The sequence below is a fragment of the Nerophis lumbriciformis genome, linkage group LG21 (genome assembly GCF_033978685.3).
Source record: "Nerophis lumbriciformis linkage group LG21, RoL_Nlum_v2.1, whole genome shotgun sequence".
In the NCBI taxonomy this organism is placed as follows: domain Eukaryota; kingdom Metazoa; phylum Chordata; class Actinopteri; order Syngnathiformes; family Syngnathidae; genus Nerophis; species Nerophis lumbriciformis.
Genome location: NC_084568.2, coordinates 43,805,095 through 43,822,511, shown reverse-complemented (window position 1 = coordinate 43,822,511; position 17,417 = coordinate 43,805,095). Strand labels below are relative to the sequence as shown.

The window sequence follows — 17,417 nt, the reverse complement described above, 5'->3', positions numbered from 1 at the left end:
GTGCTGAAACAATATTGCAGTGTTTAACAAACAGGACGTGTCAATACAAACAAAATAATTACACATACAAAGTCTCCAAGGCTGAAGTGTATTAGAACGTATCCAGTAACAAACGTGTCCGCATCATTCAACTTGCTGCCCCATGAACTTAACGTCATAAATTATTGTGACCACTAGGTGTCGCCCAAAACAAATTAACGCTCCACCTCAAAAGTATAAACCTGTCATGAGGTGTGTGTCTCCGTTTGACTCTTTTCACCTTTTCTAACATTCCACACTACAACAATTTAAAAGTGTGTATGGTTCCTGATATCGTATCAGATTAATATCGGCCATCTTCCATATCGGTGTTGTATGGGACATGGTACAAGTAGTAGTTCTAATAGTACTATGTGGAATCTATCACATCTACTTCACCAATTTGGGACATCATTCCCTTTCTCAGTTACCGTATTTTCCGCACCATAAGGCGCCCTGGGTTATAAGCCGCGCCTTCAATGAACGGCATATTTCAAAACTTTGTCCACCTAAAAGCCGCCCGGTGTTGTAAGCCGCATCTAACTGCGCTAAAGGAATGTCAAAAAGACAGTCAAATAGGTCAGTCAAACTTTAATAATATATTAAAACCAGCGTGATGTGGGTGCGCATGGAATCGTATATCAACATGGACGGGGCTGCGTGAAAAAAGCCACCCGGCCTCTTCGCGTAAACTTAAACTTACCTTAACCACTCGCTCATCTTTTCTTCATCCATCCCTTCGAGTTAGCTTTTATGATGAAAAGGTCTCTTTTGGCAAGGTCTTCCTTTTGAATATCACCATGGGTGGAAGTTTCTGGCCATTAGCATGGCAAGCTAGAACCACAGTGAAGGATGACTTCTCATTCCCTGTGGTGCGAATATTCACCGTACGTGCTCCCGTTGTATCCACAGTGCGGTTCACAGGAATATCAAAAGTCAGTGGAACATCGTCCATGTTGATAATGTTCTCTGGCCGGATCTTTTTTTCAGCTATCTTGTTTTTACAATATGCACGGAAAGTAGCCAGCTTTTCTTGAAAGTCTTTAGGCAGTTGCTGTGAAATAGTAGTTTGTGTGCGGATGGAGAGATTGCGTCTTTTCATGAACCGGAAACCTGTCGCTTAGTAGGAGCCATTTTGTGGTCTTTACAGATGTAAACACACAAAGGAAATGAAACGTAATATCCGCGCGCTTCTTCTTCTTCTTCTACGCGGGCGGGTGGTTGCTTACAGTAGAAGAAGAAGCGCTTCCTGTTCTATGGGGGCGGGTGCTTACCTTGGCGGTTGCTTGCGTAGAAGAAGAAGCACTTCCTCTTCTACGGGGAAAAAAGATGGCGGCTGTTTACCGTAGTTGCGAGACCGAAACTTTATGAAAATGAATCTTAATATTAATCCATATATAAAGCGCACCGGGTTATAAGGCGCACTGTCAGCTTTTGAGAAAATTTGTGGTTTTTAGGTGCGCCTTATAGTGCGGAAAATACGGTACTTTTGGTTTTGCTACACATCTTAAAATACAACCTGACTCTCTGCCAAGCTTTTAGTTGTATCATTGTGTATATTTGAAGTGCACACTAAGTGAGACAAACATTAGCATTAAAGCTACAGACGTCCTCCCTGCACAATAATATTCACAATTACTTTTATAGAATGTTTTTCAAGTCAAATTGTCACGGTGTGAAAATTGCATCTACTTTGCAATCGAGATAATCTCATGTTCCCTCTGAAATAGATCACAAATTGTAGTTTCTAAGCCTGGGAAGTAAAAAAAAAAGAAGATGAAAGCAGCCATCAAAGATGGATTTGAGTAAAGTCATTGTTGCTGGCAGTTTGTGTGCGTGACAATAACGTCATCCGTGACTCTGCAGTCCTATTTCTCTCTCAGCTCCCCAATTTCTCCCTTTAATTCACTGCCTTTATGAATATGTAAAGTGGGCTGCCGTTGAGAAAAAATGCAATGCCATTAAAAAGGCTTTGGCTCAGTGATGTGTACTGGCAGACTTTCCTCAAATATGCTGGCCTGTTGCTGCTATCCTGAGGAGCAGGACTGTTGGATTCAGGTGATGATGCATCTGACACTTTCTTCTAATCACCCGACAGGTTGTGCTTTGACATTACCACGCTTTGAATCTCCAAATATCACCATTTATTGAAAAGGAACATGCATTTCAATTGTTATATGGCATCCAAAGTCTGGCTAAAACCTGGTTCCATAATGACACTGGTGCCCAGACTACGGTCTTAGGCAATGTGTTGTTCTTCTAGCCAGACCTGTGTGTTTCAGTCAATCAATGTTTATTTATATAGCCCTAAATCACAAGTGTCTCAAAGGGCTGCACAAGCCACAACGACATCCTCGGTACAAAGCCCACATAAGGGCAAGGAAAAACTCACCCCAGTGGGACGTCGATGTGAATTACTATGAGAAACCTTGGAGAGGACCGCATATGTGGGTAACCCCCCCCCCTCTAGGGGAGACCAAATGCAATGGATGTCGAGTGGGTCTGACATAATATTGTGAGAGTCCAGTCCATAGTGGATCCAACATAATAGTAAGAGTCCAGTCCATAGTGGGGCCAGCAGGACACCATCCCGAGCGGAGACGGGTCAGCAGCGCAGAGATGTTCCCAACCGATGCACAGGCGAGCGGTCCACCCCGGGTCTCGACTCTGGACAGCCAGCACTTCATCCATGGCCACCGGACCTGTGTGTCTCCCTCCACAAGGGATAGGGGAGCAGAGGAGAAAGGAAAAGAAACGGCAGATCAACTGGTCGAAAAAGGGGGTCTATTTAAAGGCTAGAGTATACAAATGAGTTTTAAGATGGGACTTAATGCTTCTACTGAGGTAGCATCTCTAACTGTTACTGGGAGGGCATTCCATAGTACTGGAGCCCCAATAGAAAACGCTCTATAGCCCGCAGACTTTTTTTGGGCTCTGGGAATCACTAATAAGCCAGAGTTCTTTGAAGGCAGATTTCTTGCCGGGACATATGGTACAATGCAATCGACAAGATAGGACGGAGCTAGACCGTGTAGTATTTTATACGTAAGTAGTAAAACCTTAAAGTCACATCTTAAGTGCACAGGAAGCCAGTGCAGGTGAGCCAGTGTAGGCGTAATAATATATTAATATAATAATATGATCAAACTTTCTTGTTCTTGTCAAAAGTCTAGCAGCCGCATTTTGTACCAACTGTAGTCTTTTAATGCTAGACATAGGGAGACCCCAAAATAATACGTTACAGTAGTCGAGACGAGACGTAACGAACGCATGAATAATGATCTCAGCGTTGCTAGTGGACAAAATGGAACGAATTTTAGCGATATTACGGAGATGAAATTTACGGTCTGGCCTACATGACAAGGGTCCAGACAGAAGAACAAACAGTCGGATGCTCTTTTGAAACTTTTTTTGCTGGCCTGAGCGCGCCACAGCGCTAGCCACAACCGCAACACAGCACTTCAATCAATCAATCAATCAATGTTTATATATATAGCCCTAAATCACCAGTGTCTCAAAGGGCTGCACAAGCCACAACGACATCCTCTGCTCAGATCCCACTTCCTGGTTATGCACCAATGACAGCGAGCAAGTTTGCGTTTACTAAACCTCAGAATTCTGAGCCTCAGACACTACAACCCAAGCTAGCATTTCTGTTATCATTTTCAAAATGTGTTGTGGAACTTATTTCTCATTTTTAAATGTATTACAAGGACTATGTTCACACTGCAGTCCAATTCGGATTTATTAAAAAAAACAAAAAACCATTTCTAATGTGAATGCAATCTGACCCGCATGACGTTGCATGCACTGCAGTGTTTACGGAAATAAACACTCTAGTCGCTCTCAGTACTGGTGCAGTTGTGGCAATTTCAAGGATTTTGTGCAATCAAAGTCAACAATTTCCGAACCAAATGATTCTGTATTTTGGCTCTGGCAGTTTTACTTGAAGTGTGTCTGTGGGTGAGCAGTCACACAAAAGTTGTACAACTTTGATGTGAGGTCCTAAAACATTTTATTTTCACTAGTTTTTTTTCTAGAGTTTTCTTGAGATTGTCGGCAGATGTATTCAAAACCAAATAAATGACATGTACATACAGTAAGTATTGACAGCCTTTGCCATGAAGCCCAAAAGTGAGTTCAGGTGAATCCTGTTTGAACTGATCATCCTTGAGTTAAATTCAATTGGTTGGACATGAAGGCAGATGTGATTACACACAGATACACAAACATGAGTAGATGAATTGGATAACAGATTGAGATATGCCTTTACACAAAATGTTGCTACAATAATACTTTCATATGATTTGAGCAGCAGTGTATGAAATGTGTTGTTTTGTTTGTGTGCAGAGAAAGTGTTTGGGGACTTCCTGCGCTGGAGTCTGGAGGACGCCTTCTCTCACATGCCCCTCAAGCCCGGCCAAGCGGTCTCGCTGGTGGTGGACATTCATGTCAAACTGGACTTCTCGGGCCAGGAGAGTCTGTTGCAGGACCTCAACGACGGTGAGTCAGTCTCAAGTCCTTCAAATGCTCACATTGGAAATACATGGGTGGAATGTGCTCAACAACCCTTCTAGCTTGGTCCTTATGTGCAAAAGGAATGTTATTTTGGTGAGTTGGTAAAGCAGCACACATCAGTGCATAACAATACCAAGTACACAATGAGGCCACACATCCTGGAAGATGAAGGTTCGTACTCGTCGTCGTCAAGGTTGCTCTTTTCTTCTATTTTACTCAAGGTAAACATGCTCTAGGCTACTAACAGCTTGCAGCTACACAACAGTGAAGCACACAAGCTAGTGTTGTGTTTTGGACCAGTTGTTCCTCGCAGGGAATTCAAGTCACAAGTCGCTCCCAAGCTCTTTACGACACTTAAAGCTGAGTTGAAAAACCACCAGAGACAGAATAGGTATTTTGTAATATATTTGCAAAGCTTTGCAGATATACATTAAGACCAGTCCAGCATAGAACATTCAATCGCCCCGCTAAGATGGTCTGTCCCCCCCGACCAAACCCTCTCCCCTCTTAAGTCCCTGGCAGTCATGTCTCTCTAGCCAAAACAAATGCCCACTATCGCTCTTTCTAACATTCCAAAGCTTCAAGGTTAACACACACAGTTTACTTGCAGACAAACAGAAAGAGAACAAATGGAAAAACACGAGCTGTTTTCAAATATGACTATGAAAGAAAAGAAGTAACACTTAAATTCGGATATATGTAAATATCTGCCTCCGACACTAGACATACAGTAGGTAATAATCATTGAACAAACAGCACAAGCAACAAATAATCATAGTTGCATATTACTTACACCTACAACGTCTCCAAGGCAGAAGAGTATTAGAAAGTATCCAATAATGAGCTTATATATATATATATATATATATATGTCTTAATAAGGTTATCCAAAAAATAGTGCTCGATACCGTAGTAGAGCGCAATATATGTATGTGTGGGAAAAAAAATCACAAGACTATTTCATCTCTACAGGCCTGTTTCATGAGGGGGTTCCCTCAATCACAGGAGATTTTAATGGGAGCATTCACATACCATGGTTTATATAGGGCACAGAGTGGGTGGGTACAGGCTGGCGTAGGGGCGTGGTGATTGGCTCATGTGTTACCTAGGAGGTGTTTCCGTCTATGGCGGCATGCTGTTACAATTTCGCTGCGCTTGTTGAGGGATGACAGGTCTGGACGGTAAATAATAAACAGTTTCTCTTTCAAGCATAGGTTGCATCTTTTATTACCACTATTGTAAGGTGTGCTGGATGCAAGAATTTGCCATGTTATTGAATATTCAACATTATTGTCTTTGAGGTCCCAAATGTGTTTGCTGAGTTCTGTGGTGTTCCGCAGGTTTTGGTTCCTGAAAGAAGCCTTGTGATTGTTCCATCTGGTTTTGAACTCTTCCTCGGTTAATCCTACATATGTGTCGGATGTGTTAATGTCCTTGCGAAACAGAAAACGAAACGACATCATCTGGTACAACCCCCCATACAGCAAAAACGTCTCAACTAACATTGGACACAAATTCCTCAATCTGATTGACAAACACTTTCCCAAAGACAACACCCTAAGAAAAGTATTCAACAAGAACAACATTAAATTGAGCTACAGCTGTATGAACAATATACGACAAATTATCTCAAACCACAACAAAACAATTGCAAATGAGCCGTCGGCCCCTGGACAGAGCGACTCCAAAACCATAAAGGCTGCAACTGCCGAAAGAAACCTGATTGCCCTCTCAACGGGGGGTGCTTACAAACATCAGTTGTCTACCAATCTAAGGTAACACGCAAGGACATTAACACATCCGACACATATGTAGGATTAACCGAGGGAGAGTTTAAAACCAGATGGAACAATCACAAGGCTTCTTTCAGGAACCAAAACCTGCGGAATACCACAGAACTCAGCAAACACATTTGGGACCTCAAAGACAATAATGTTGAATATTCAATAACATGGCAAATTCTTGCATCCAGCACACCTTACAATAGTGGCAATAAAAGATGCAACCTATGCTTGAAAGAGAAACTGTTTATTATTTACCGTCCAGACCTGTCATCCCTCAACAAGCGCAGCGAAATTGTAACAGCATGCCGCCATAGACGGAAACACCTCCTAGGTAACACATGAGCCAATCACCACGCCCCTAGGCCAGCCTGTACCCACCCACTCTGTGCCCTATATAAACCATGGTATGTGAATGCTCCCATTAAAATCTCCTGATGATTGAGGGTACCCCCCCTCATGAAACAGGCCTGTAGAGATGAAATAGTCTTGTGATTTTTTTTCCCCACACATACATATATTGCGCTCTACTACGGTATCGAGCACTATTTTTTGGATAACCTTATTAAGACATATATATATATATATATATATATATATATATATATATATATATATATATATATATATATATATAGTACAGGCCAAAAGTTTGGACACACCTTCTCATTCAATGTGTTTTCTTTATTACCATGACTATTTACATTGTAGATTGTCACATCAAAACTATGACACCTGTGAAGTGAAAACCATTTCAGGTGACTACCTCTTGAAGCTCATGGAGAGAATGCCAAGAGTGTGCAAAGGGTGGCTACTTTGAAGAAACTAGAATATAAAACATGTTTTCAGTTATTTTACCTTTTTTTGTGAAGTAAGTTTAAGTTTTGATGTGACAATCTACAATGGTAATAAAGAAAACACATTGAATGAGAAGGTGTGTCCAAACTTTTGGTCTGTACTGTATATTAATTTGATTGATTAGCTTGTATTAATGTATAGACCCTAGAATATATTTGGGTCAAAACAATGCAATTATCATTTAGAGAAAATGTGTTGAAATGTAGAAGTTCCACTGTATGTGAAAGTCTTAATGAGTTCCTAATTACAACTATATTGCTAAATGTAAAAAGTGTAACGTAGACATGATTTGTGGAAACTACACTAAAAAGTGACTTTGCAATGAAGTGGAGCAGACATATTTCACATTCAGGAACTGCTATTTCTTCTCCAGGATTTTAGCTTGCGCTCATTTGTATTCCCCCAAAAAAGTGCAAATCCGACCTTCTTCTCTTACCTGTTTAGCGTTTCTACTGGAGTACTTTTCAAGTTGAAACTCTTTATTCTCTGACTGTTGAACCTGTGCTGCTGCCATGAATATTAAGCCAGCACCATGTGGACCGCTGTGCGGTTGACTGACAGGGTAAACACAAGCGGCAGCGCATGTTTATCTGCGTTCATGAGGTCATTTAAATGATACTATTCCACTCTTTTAATTAGCCCGCCAATAATGGAGGCCCTGAATAAAGGAGATAAGGCACATCACTTCCTAAATGGAGGCTGCGGATGTCGTTGTTATGGTGATGCTGCTTGCAATTTGACACTGCTAAGCTAATCACATTATTATTGCTCCGCTGAACTATGGAGGTCTTACTCCTTAAATATCCTTTCATTTTATAATGAAGGTGGTCACATGGTTGAATTTGAATAAGACGTGCATTTTCTCCCCATCCCCCGCTGCCATTTCCAACACCAGCCAAAGCAATCATTGCTGGGTGAAATCAAATGCTTCACCAGTGGTGCACCGGTGTGTGAATGTCATCACACACACCACATATACAAAAGGAGGGGGAGAAAAAACACAAAACCCTCTGATCTGCTGCAAAATGTAGAGAGATTTTCCTGGCAGTCGAGCGGCATTGTGGGACCTCTTTTTGGCCTGTTTCAATTTGTGTTCACTCAAAACTAAACCCGGTTAATCACATTCAAACATAGGTGGCTTGGACGTCATTTGGCTTCACCATAATACTTGCTGTAAAGCTGCGGTGTAGCTGCAAGGGACAGACGTGTACAAATGAGAAAATGGAATGGAATAACCTTCCTCAGGCTGCACTTGGGGCAGAGCCTGATTGGTGAATAGATCCAGAAAAAACTATTGTTTACTCATTTCTTCATGAATCTTGCAGCATCATTTTGCATAATAGGCTCTGTATTTTGTTTCTAAAGGCTGAAAATGTGTTATACATATATCGAAAGACATGTTATTTTGTCTACCTATATCGTGTTGGGGATATAGGCAGACAAACATAAGGTAAAACACGAAAACAAGAGAGAAACATGAAACAACACAACGGACATAGAAGATGTTAAAATAGCAACAAGCTGCCACTTCAGCAACGCCATTTCTACATACAGCTACAACAGTAAAACACAAGAAAAAAAACCCAAATGAGCAATATGTAACACATAAAATTGCACGGACAAACAAGACAAAAACACAGCGCCAAGAGAGCTGACCCACTAGCCCCAGGCCAATGTCCAGTCTGCACGGATGGACAAGAATCCGTCTGGAGAGACCCAAGTGTCCGACTCATGCTCATTCAGCTCCGACACCAGTTTTGCAGCCCGCGTCGCTTCCTCCAGTCTCTCCACGCCGACTCCGGTGAGGCAGAGAGACAGCAGCTTGGTGTGCGGTGCAAACATGGCCATTTTCTAAAGGCTCCCTCCAAGTAGATCCAAGAGTTCACCAAAAACACCGAAATACAGAACAGAAAGGCAAGAATCACATGAGGGAAACACCAAGAACTCAAAGGAGGAAACAGAAGAGCATAGAGCTCCTGCAACCAGCAGCCACTTTGTAAACCCTCTTTTATTATTCTGCCCTTCCTAAATGTTGGAATTTAGTTTGGCAGATATCTAAGTAACCAATCCTTTCAATTAGAGATGGAAAAGAACAACTCAATCAATGAATTCATGTAAGTTAAAACTTGACAAGCACACGTTTTTCCTGAAGTGATCAACCGTCCAAAAGAAGCTGAGCTTCTATGGCCCTACCACCTGTGCAATAAGCAACATTCAACGCTGAGCTTCTATGGCCCTACCACCTGTGCAATAAGCAGCATTCAAAGCTGAGCTTCTATAGCCCTACCACCTGTGCAATAAGCAACATTCAAAGCTGAGCTTCTATGGCCCTACCACCTGTGCAATAAGCAACATTCAAAGCTGAGCTTCTATGGCCCTACCACCTGTGCAATAATCAGCATTCAAAGCTGAGCTTCTATAGCCCTATCACCTGTGCAATAAGCAACATTCAAAGCTGAGCTTCTATGGCCCTACCACCTGTGCAATAAGCAGCATTCAAAGCTGAGCTTCTGTGGCCCTACCACCTGTGCAATAAGCAACATTCAACGCTGAGCTTCTATGGCCCTACCACTTGTGCAATAAGCAACATTCAAAGCTGAGCTTCTATGGCCCTACCACCTGTGCAATAAGCAGCATTCAAAGCTGAGCTTCTATGGCCCTACCACCTGTGCAATAAGCACCATTCAAAGCTGAGCTTCTATAGCCCTATCACCTGTGCAATAAGCAACATTCAAAGCTAAGCTTCTGTGGCCCTACCACCTGTGCAATAAGCAACATTCAACGCTGAGCTTCTATGGCCCTACCACCTGTGCAATAAGCAACATTCAACGCTGAGCTTCTATGGCCCTACCACCTGTGCAATAAGCAACATTCAAAGCTGAGCTTCTATGGCCCTACCACCTGTGCAATAAGCAACATTCAAAGCTGAGCTTCTATGGCCCTACCACCTGTGCAATAATCAGCATTCAAAGCTGAGCTTCTATAGCCCTATCACCTGTGCAATAAGCAACATTCAAAGCTGAGCTTCTATGGCCCTACCACCTGTGCAATAAGCAACATTCAAAGCTAAGCTTCTGTGGCCCTACCACCTGTGCAATAAGCAGCATTCAAAGCTGAGCTTCTGTGGCCCTACCACCTGTGCAATAAGCAACATTCAACGCTGAGCTTCTATGGCCCTACCACTTGTGCAATAAGCAACATTCAAAGCTGAGCTTCTATGGCCCTACCACCTGTGCAATAAGCAACATTCAAAGCTGAGCTTCTATGGCCCTACCACCTGTGCAATAAGCAACATTCAAAGCTAAGCTTCTGTGGCCCTACCACCTGTGCAATAAGCAGCATTCAAAGCTGAGCTTCTGTGGCCCTACCACCTGTGCAATAAGCAACATTCAACGCTGAGCTTCTATGGCCCTACCACTTGTGCAATAAGCAACATTCAAAGCTGAGCTTCTATGGCCCTACCACCTGTGCAATAAGCAACATTCAAAGCTGAGCTTCTATGGCCCTACCACCTGTGCAATAAGCACCATTCAAAGCTGAGCTTCTATAGCCCTATCACCTGTGCAATAAGCAACATTCAAAGCTAAGCTTCTGTGGCCCTACCACCTGTGCAATAAGCAACATTCAAAGCTGAGCTTCTATGGCCCTACCACCTGTGCAATAAGCAACATTCAAAGCTGAGCTTCTATGGCCCTACCACCTGTGCAATAAGCAACATTCAAAGCTGAGCTTCTGTGGCCCTACCACCTGTGCAATAAGCAACATTCAAAGCTGAGCTTCTGTGGCCCTACCACCTGTGCAATAAGCAACATTCAAAGCTGAGCTTCTATGGCCCTACCACCTGTGCAATAAGCAGCATTCCAAACATAAAAGAAATGAATACAAAAAGTAAAGAAAGAACAAACTGAACACCAATGAAGTTACTGTAAAGGTAAGCAAACAAAGTATATTCATATACCATACTTGCCAACCTTGAGACCTCCGATTTCGGGAGGTGGGGGGTGGGGGGCGTGGTCGGGGGTGGGGCGGGGGGCGTGGTCGGGGGTGTGGTTAAGATATATATATATATATATATAAGAAATACTAGACTTTCAGTTAATTCTAGCTATATATATATTTTTTATTACATATATATATATATATATATATATATATATATATATATATATATATATAAATAAATAAAAGAAATACTTGAATTTCAGTGTTCCATTTATTTACACATATACACACACACACACATAACACTCATCTACTCATTGTTGAGTTAAGGGTTGAATTGTCCATCCTTGTTCTATTCTCTGTCACTATTTCAGAACACACACATTATACAAATATACATTATAAAATCAATAAGAAAACGGGAGCTCTAATTTGGGAGTCTGAATTAGGATCAGAAGTTCCTATATAAACATTGCGCACTCACGTCGCCTTTTTGTATTGATTACTGCAGCTGTGCACTGGATTCATTCACAAATACAAACTACAACTCACAAACACTTTAGAGTTAGGCTCCACCATCAGAATGTGTACTTAAACTTAAAAAGATCACATGGATATTATTCAGTGAGTTGATTCACCAAAACTAACCTGTTATACTGGAGGGAAAAAGTGTTTCAATTGTTCACAGACTGGTCGCTCTCATCAGAATGACAAGACACTTCCGGTCTGCAGGTGATAGCATTCAATTGGGAAGAAACGCCCTACTGCCCCCTACTGACCAATGTGAATACTGATAAATGTGTAATGACAGCTCCAAAAACGAATTCAAACCACAAAATAAAATAAATAAATCAACACAAAAATGTGACACATTATGGGTGGGTCACATATGCATGTTCACTAGATGGCAGTATTGTCCTGTTTAAAAGTGTCACAACATTGCTGTTTACGGCAGACGAACTGCTTTATAGTAGACGAAAATTTGACTGCTGTTGTTGTGTGTTGTTACCGCGCTGGGAGGACGTTAATGAAACTGCCTAATAATAAACCCACATAAGAAACCAAGAACTCACCCTCGATCATTAGCTGTTTAAATTGTGGGAAAGCGGACGTGTGAACAGGCTGTCAACACGTCACTCAGGTCCGCATGGAGCTGGAGGGGGCGTGGCCTCCAGCTCCGCCTGAATTTCGGGAGATTTTCGGGAGAAAATTTGTCCCCGGGAGGTTTTCGGGAGAGGCGCTGAATTTCGGGAGTCTCCCGGAAAATCCGGGAGGGTTGGCAAGTATGCTCATATACACATCAACAATACACTGAAGAAAAAGCATGTAGGATAAAGGTTGGCTCTTATACCATTAGCTTGATGCTAACATACAATAGACAACCCATTGACAGGCTAACAAAAGTTAGCATCACAATCGTTTTAAATGTTTAACAAATGAGATTTTAACAGAACATCAAAGAGCAAGTATATTTCTTCTTACTGACATATATATTCACCAAAGTGTGGAAAGGAATATTGATGCTAACTTTGTAGGCCAGTCTGTGCTGACTAACTTCAGAACCTCCAACTCCAATCTTTTCAATGACAAAGTCAGTGTTTGGCCAGGAGATAGCAACACTTAGCAACATCTTTTAGGTGTCGTTTTAGGTGGAGACCACTATTTGTGGAATACAATAGCAAATATGTGTACACACTATCTCACCTAATACTTGAGGAAAATGTATCCATACTGTAGTTTCCTAATGAAGCCTCAGCTTGACGCTCCTCTACTTTCTCCTGCTCCCGCTTGCAAAACTTCATTTTGTATCGTTTACTTGTCAACTTAATCCTTCAAAAACATAAAACAATAACGACGTGGGAACAAATGAATGGCAAAATAAAATGAGTTTTTTTACAGTAAGAAAGAGTTAGAAAAAGTAAGAGTAAGGTCAAAAAACTTTGTGGCTGGATTCCACCATACCTGACTGCCATTACCCATAATACCTTGTGTCCGAACCATTTTACCATACAGATCCTTCCGCCATATATGCAATTAAACAGTTACGTCATCTTCACTGTATTAAAGCAGTACGTCATCAAATTATTCAGACAAATGTAATCATTACAAAGAAAGTGTACCTTATAATTATTCTAAGCATGCAATATATACATCTTTGTATTATGCAAATAAAGTAAATAGTCCCATTTTGGCTGAATAAACATAAAGCACCTTCCATAAAATGTAAAAGAACTTAAATAGCATTTAGGCTCCTACACTGACTTTTGACTGGTAGTGTATAATTCTAGTGCTGTATTTTCTTAAATAACAAAGAGAGTGGAGACTATCCTGTGGTGTGCTGCTAATATATGGATTCTTTTACATTTAGTGGGTACCGCTTATATACAGTGCACTCTATCAGACCTTGTTCTCTAAAATAGCCTTTAGGATTGTTTATTTGTAGGGAGGTATACATTTATATGACAGATTGAGACATGGTGTCTCTTAGAGTTAGCGGTGTACGGTACATACTGGAAATGTTTGCTTATTCAGCTGCTGGACTTTTATTGGATGACGGCGTTTATCAGCAGCCAATTGTCTATTCATAGAGAGCTAAAAACAGGAGGCTCTATTATGAAACGCCACTGGTACATTTAATTACCATCATTGGGTTTAATGGCCAGTAATGAATTGATTTGCGATGCTCAGTGTGCAGCGACACTGCAAGCTGCGTAACAACATCTACTTTGACTGCTAACTCATCATATTCCTCTTTTATTTTGCTGATATCCTCTGTCAGCTGAGGCCCATCAGACAAGGAACACGGTCAGCACAGAACATTGAGCCTGGCCCATATATCCTCAAATGTGTTTATCCCTCACTTTGGCTGCGCCTGCAAACCACAACACCATAAATCAGCATGCGCACAGGGGAGTGATGTCATCACTGGGACAGATTAAGACAGCATGCGGACAGGGGAGTGATGTCGTCACTGGGACAGATTAAGACAGTATGCGGACAGGGGAGTGATGTCATCACTGGGACAGGTTAAATCAGCATGCGGACAGGGGAGTGATGTCATCACTGGGACAGATTAAGACAGCATGCGGACAGGAGAGTGATGTCATCACTGGGACAAATTAAGACAGCATGCGGACAGGGGAGTGATGTCATCACTGGGACAGATTAAGTCAGCATGCAGACAGGGGAGTGATGTCATCACTGGGACAGATTAAGTCAGCATGCAGACAGGGGAGTGATGTCATCACTGGGACAAATTAAGACAGCATGCGGACAGGGGAGTGATGTCATCACTGGGACAGATTAAGACAGAATGCGGACAGGGGAGTGATGTCATTACTGGGACAAATGGGCCTTGACGTGCGGGGGCTTTATCATCTTGAGTGTGGGACATAATGATGGCGCTGCAGTCTGTGAGTAGTTGTCGTCATGCCGCTAAATATTGTATCCATCTATTCATTTCGGACATGTTAAAAAAAAAAAAGAAGAAAAGGAAAAGAAACAAACGAGTAATGAAAATAAAATATGGTATTTTCCGAACAGCAATAGGAAGAAGCAGAGCTTATTTAATTCAATTGTTATCTTCTTTTTTTGATCTTAAACACAACAATACATGAATAAATCAATCAAATATCAATATAGGTCACATAAATAGGTAGTTCATTGACTGATTGTGATAGATTGTGTCATTCATCAATCAGTATTCTTCTTCCTTGTACTTTGTAAAGACTTTGAATAGTTTGTAAAACATACATTGTTCATCATTCCATATTTGAATGTGACATATGCTAAAGGTCTTAAGTGTATACAGATGTGTATCCTCTTGTGTTGGGAAGAAGTGTAGTACATTTCTGGGTTAGGGTTATAGTTTGCTCTATTCATCATTTCAGCTGTTTGCAAATGCACCAAGTCTTTCAATGTCCGTTTTTCATTTTCTTTCTAAGTTCATTGACATGCCAAGTTTACTTGTAGGTAAACATTGTGGGCTTGCAGGTAAACAAACCCAGTAGAACAAAGGACTGATGAAGTCTTAATCAGATTGAAGTTCTAGAATGTCTTTGTTTTAACCAACACAAACAGTTTTTTCTTTACACGCACACCCAAGTCCACAGATTTCAAATCAAATGGATTTGTTGGAGTTCAAATGTTTCAATCAATCAATCAATCAATCAATGTTTATTTATATAGCCCTAAATCACAAGTGTCTCAAAGGGCTGCACAAGCCACAACCACATCCTCGGTACAGATCCCACATAAGGGCAAGGAAAAACTCACCCCAGTGGGACGTCGATGTGAATGACTGTGAGAAACCTTGGAGAGGACTGCATATGTGGGTAACCCCCCCCCCGCCCCCCCAGCCCCCCCTCTAGTAATAATGCATCATAAATACATCAATATATATCAATACAGTCTGCAAGGGATACAGTCCGTAAGCACACATGATTGTGCGTGCTGCTGCTCCACTAATAGTAATAACCTTTAACACTTCATATGACTCATTTTCATTCATTACTAGTTTCTATGTAACTGTTTTTATATTGTTTTACTTTCTTTTTTATTCAAGAAAATGTTTTTAATTTATTTATCTTATTTTATAAAAATTTTTTAAAAGGACCTTATCTTCACCATACCTGGTTGTCCAAATTAGGCATAATAATGTGTTAATTCCACCACTGTATATATCGGTATCGGTTGATATCTGTATTGGTAATTAAAGAGTTGGACAATATCGGAATATCGGATATTGGCAAAAAGCCATTATCGGACATCCCTAATTATTACTATTATTATTATTCTTAATCTACTTGTTCATTTATTGTTAATTTCTGCTTACTTTCTGTTTTAACATGTTCTATCTACACTTCCGTTAAAATGTGATAATCACTTATTCTTCTCTTCTTTGCTACTTTACATTAGTTTTGGATTGTTGGAGCCAAATTTCCTTATTTGTTTATATTGTTTTTATTTTATTTTTCTCTGATTGATTGTTGGGTTCAGCATGTTGAATTTCCTTTTCGGCAGATTGCTCCCCCCACTTCCTGTTAAGAACCAGGAAGTGTTGACAGGGAGGGGACTGTTGCTATGGTGCGGTTAACATGGTAGCCTCCTTAAATTGGGTTGAGGTGTGAGCACGGGCCGGGGCGATTGGAGGACAAACGGTTTTTGACCGTGTCATGTCGTGTGGTGACAATGTGCCATTCAAGGTCAGCATACTTTGTTATATAACCTACATTTAGATAGCTTGGAATAAACGGATTGTCATATCCAAACACATTTCTACAGTACTGGACATTCTATCATTTACACGCGTCAAAGTGGTCAACACAGGTATCAGCCCAAAGGTAAGGGCTGTACAGGATGATACCACACATTTAGGTATCAATCCGATACCAAGTAGTTACAGGATCATACATTGGTCATAATTAAACTTACCTTGTGTCCAGGGAGGTATTTCATAAGTTTATAAACAATTACAAAAAAAGACAAAAGATTTAGTGATAATTAAAACATTCTAATAGTATTTCAAATAGTATCAGGTATGTACGGCTCTTGTACTTGGTATCGTTACAATCGATGTCTGAGTAGACCCACCTGTGGCATTTGTTTACACTCAGGAGCGCTAGCTTGCTGTTAGCGGTGTACCCTCCTACAGTCTGTGGTGAAGCATGTTTACCTATTCCTCATCCTCCAGGGATAATAATACTTTTGAGAAATGTAGCTTATTTGTCGCCACAAAGCCAGGATTAGTGATTTAGAAGTAGCTAAAACACTGAGGGTGGATGTTAGCTGCTAACAAGAGCAAGAGCTAAGCACCTCTTGCAGAGTGTTTATAGCTTCAACTTTGTTTGTGTCCATTCTCTGTCTTCACACTGTTTCTGCTTGGAAGTGTGCCTTGCTTAGTAAGCGCATTTGCTCCTTTGACCAGCAATGTCACAACGTGAAGATATCATTGGTACTTTAACTTGAACTACAGTAAGAATACAAATTCCATATTCCTACAAAATACAAAATCTGTCAAAACACCAACGCACTGCAGGTAAGTTTCTTAATTCTCGCTAAAATGTGTCTTTTTTTGCGTTGAGCGATTTAAAAAACATAATGTTAAAAACATTTCATTAAAACAAACTAATTCTCCAGTCATGATAATAAACACTAGAAAATCTCCGTCTAGGGTCTTTGTAGTAAAAGACTAGACTGGCCTGCCTGTAGTCCAGACGTTGAAAATGTGTGAAGGCTAAAATATGAGAAGGGAGACTGTTGAACAACTTAAGCTGTACATCAAGCAAGAATGGGAAAGAA

General features: G+C 41.0%; 1 protein-coding gene across 3 annotated transcripts in view; it reads left to right on the top strand.

Annotated features, from left to right (window-relative positions):
• Positions 1-17,417, top strand: part of trappc9 (trafficking protein particle complex subunit 9) — a 241,169-nt gene that overhangs the window by 77,419 nt on the left and 146,333 nt on the right. For all 3 annotated transcript variants that reach the window (XR_012051061.1, XM_072915618.1, XM_072915617.1), the window contains one exon: positions 4,369-4,521. Coding sequence is in view for 2 of the 3 variants with exons in the window: in XM_072915618.1 (XP_072771719.1) it covers positions 4,369-4,521 (153 nt within the window). In the remaining variant the exon portion in view is untranslated. The remainder of the gene's footprint in view (positions 1-4,368; positions 4,522-17,417) is intronic.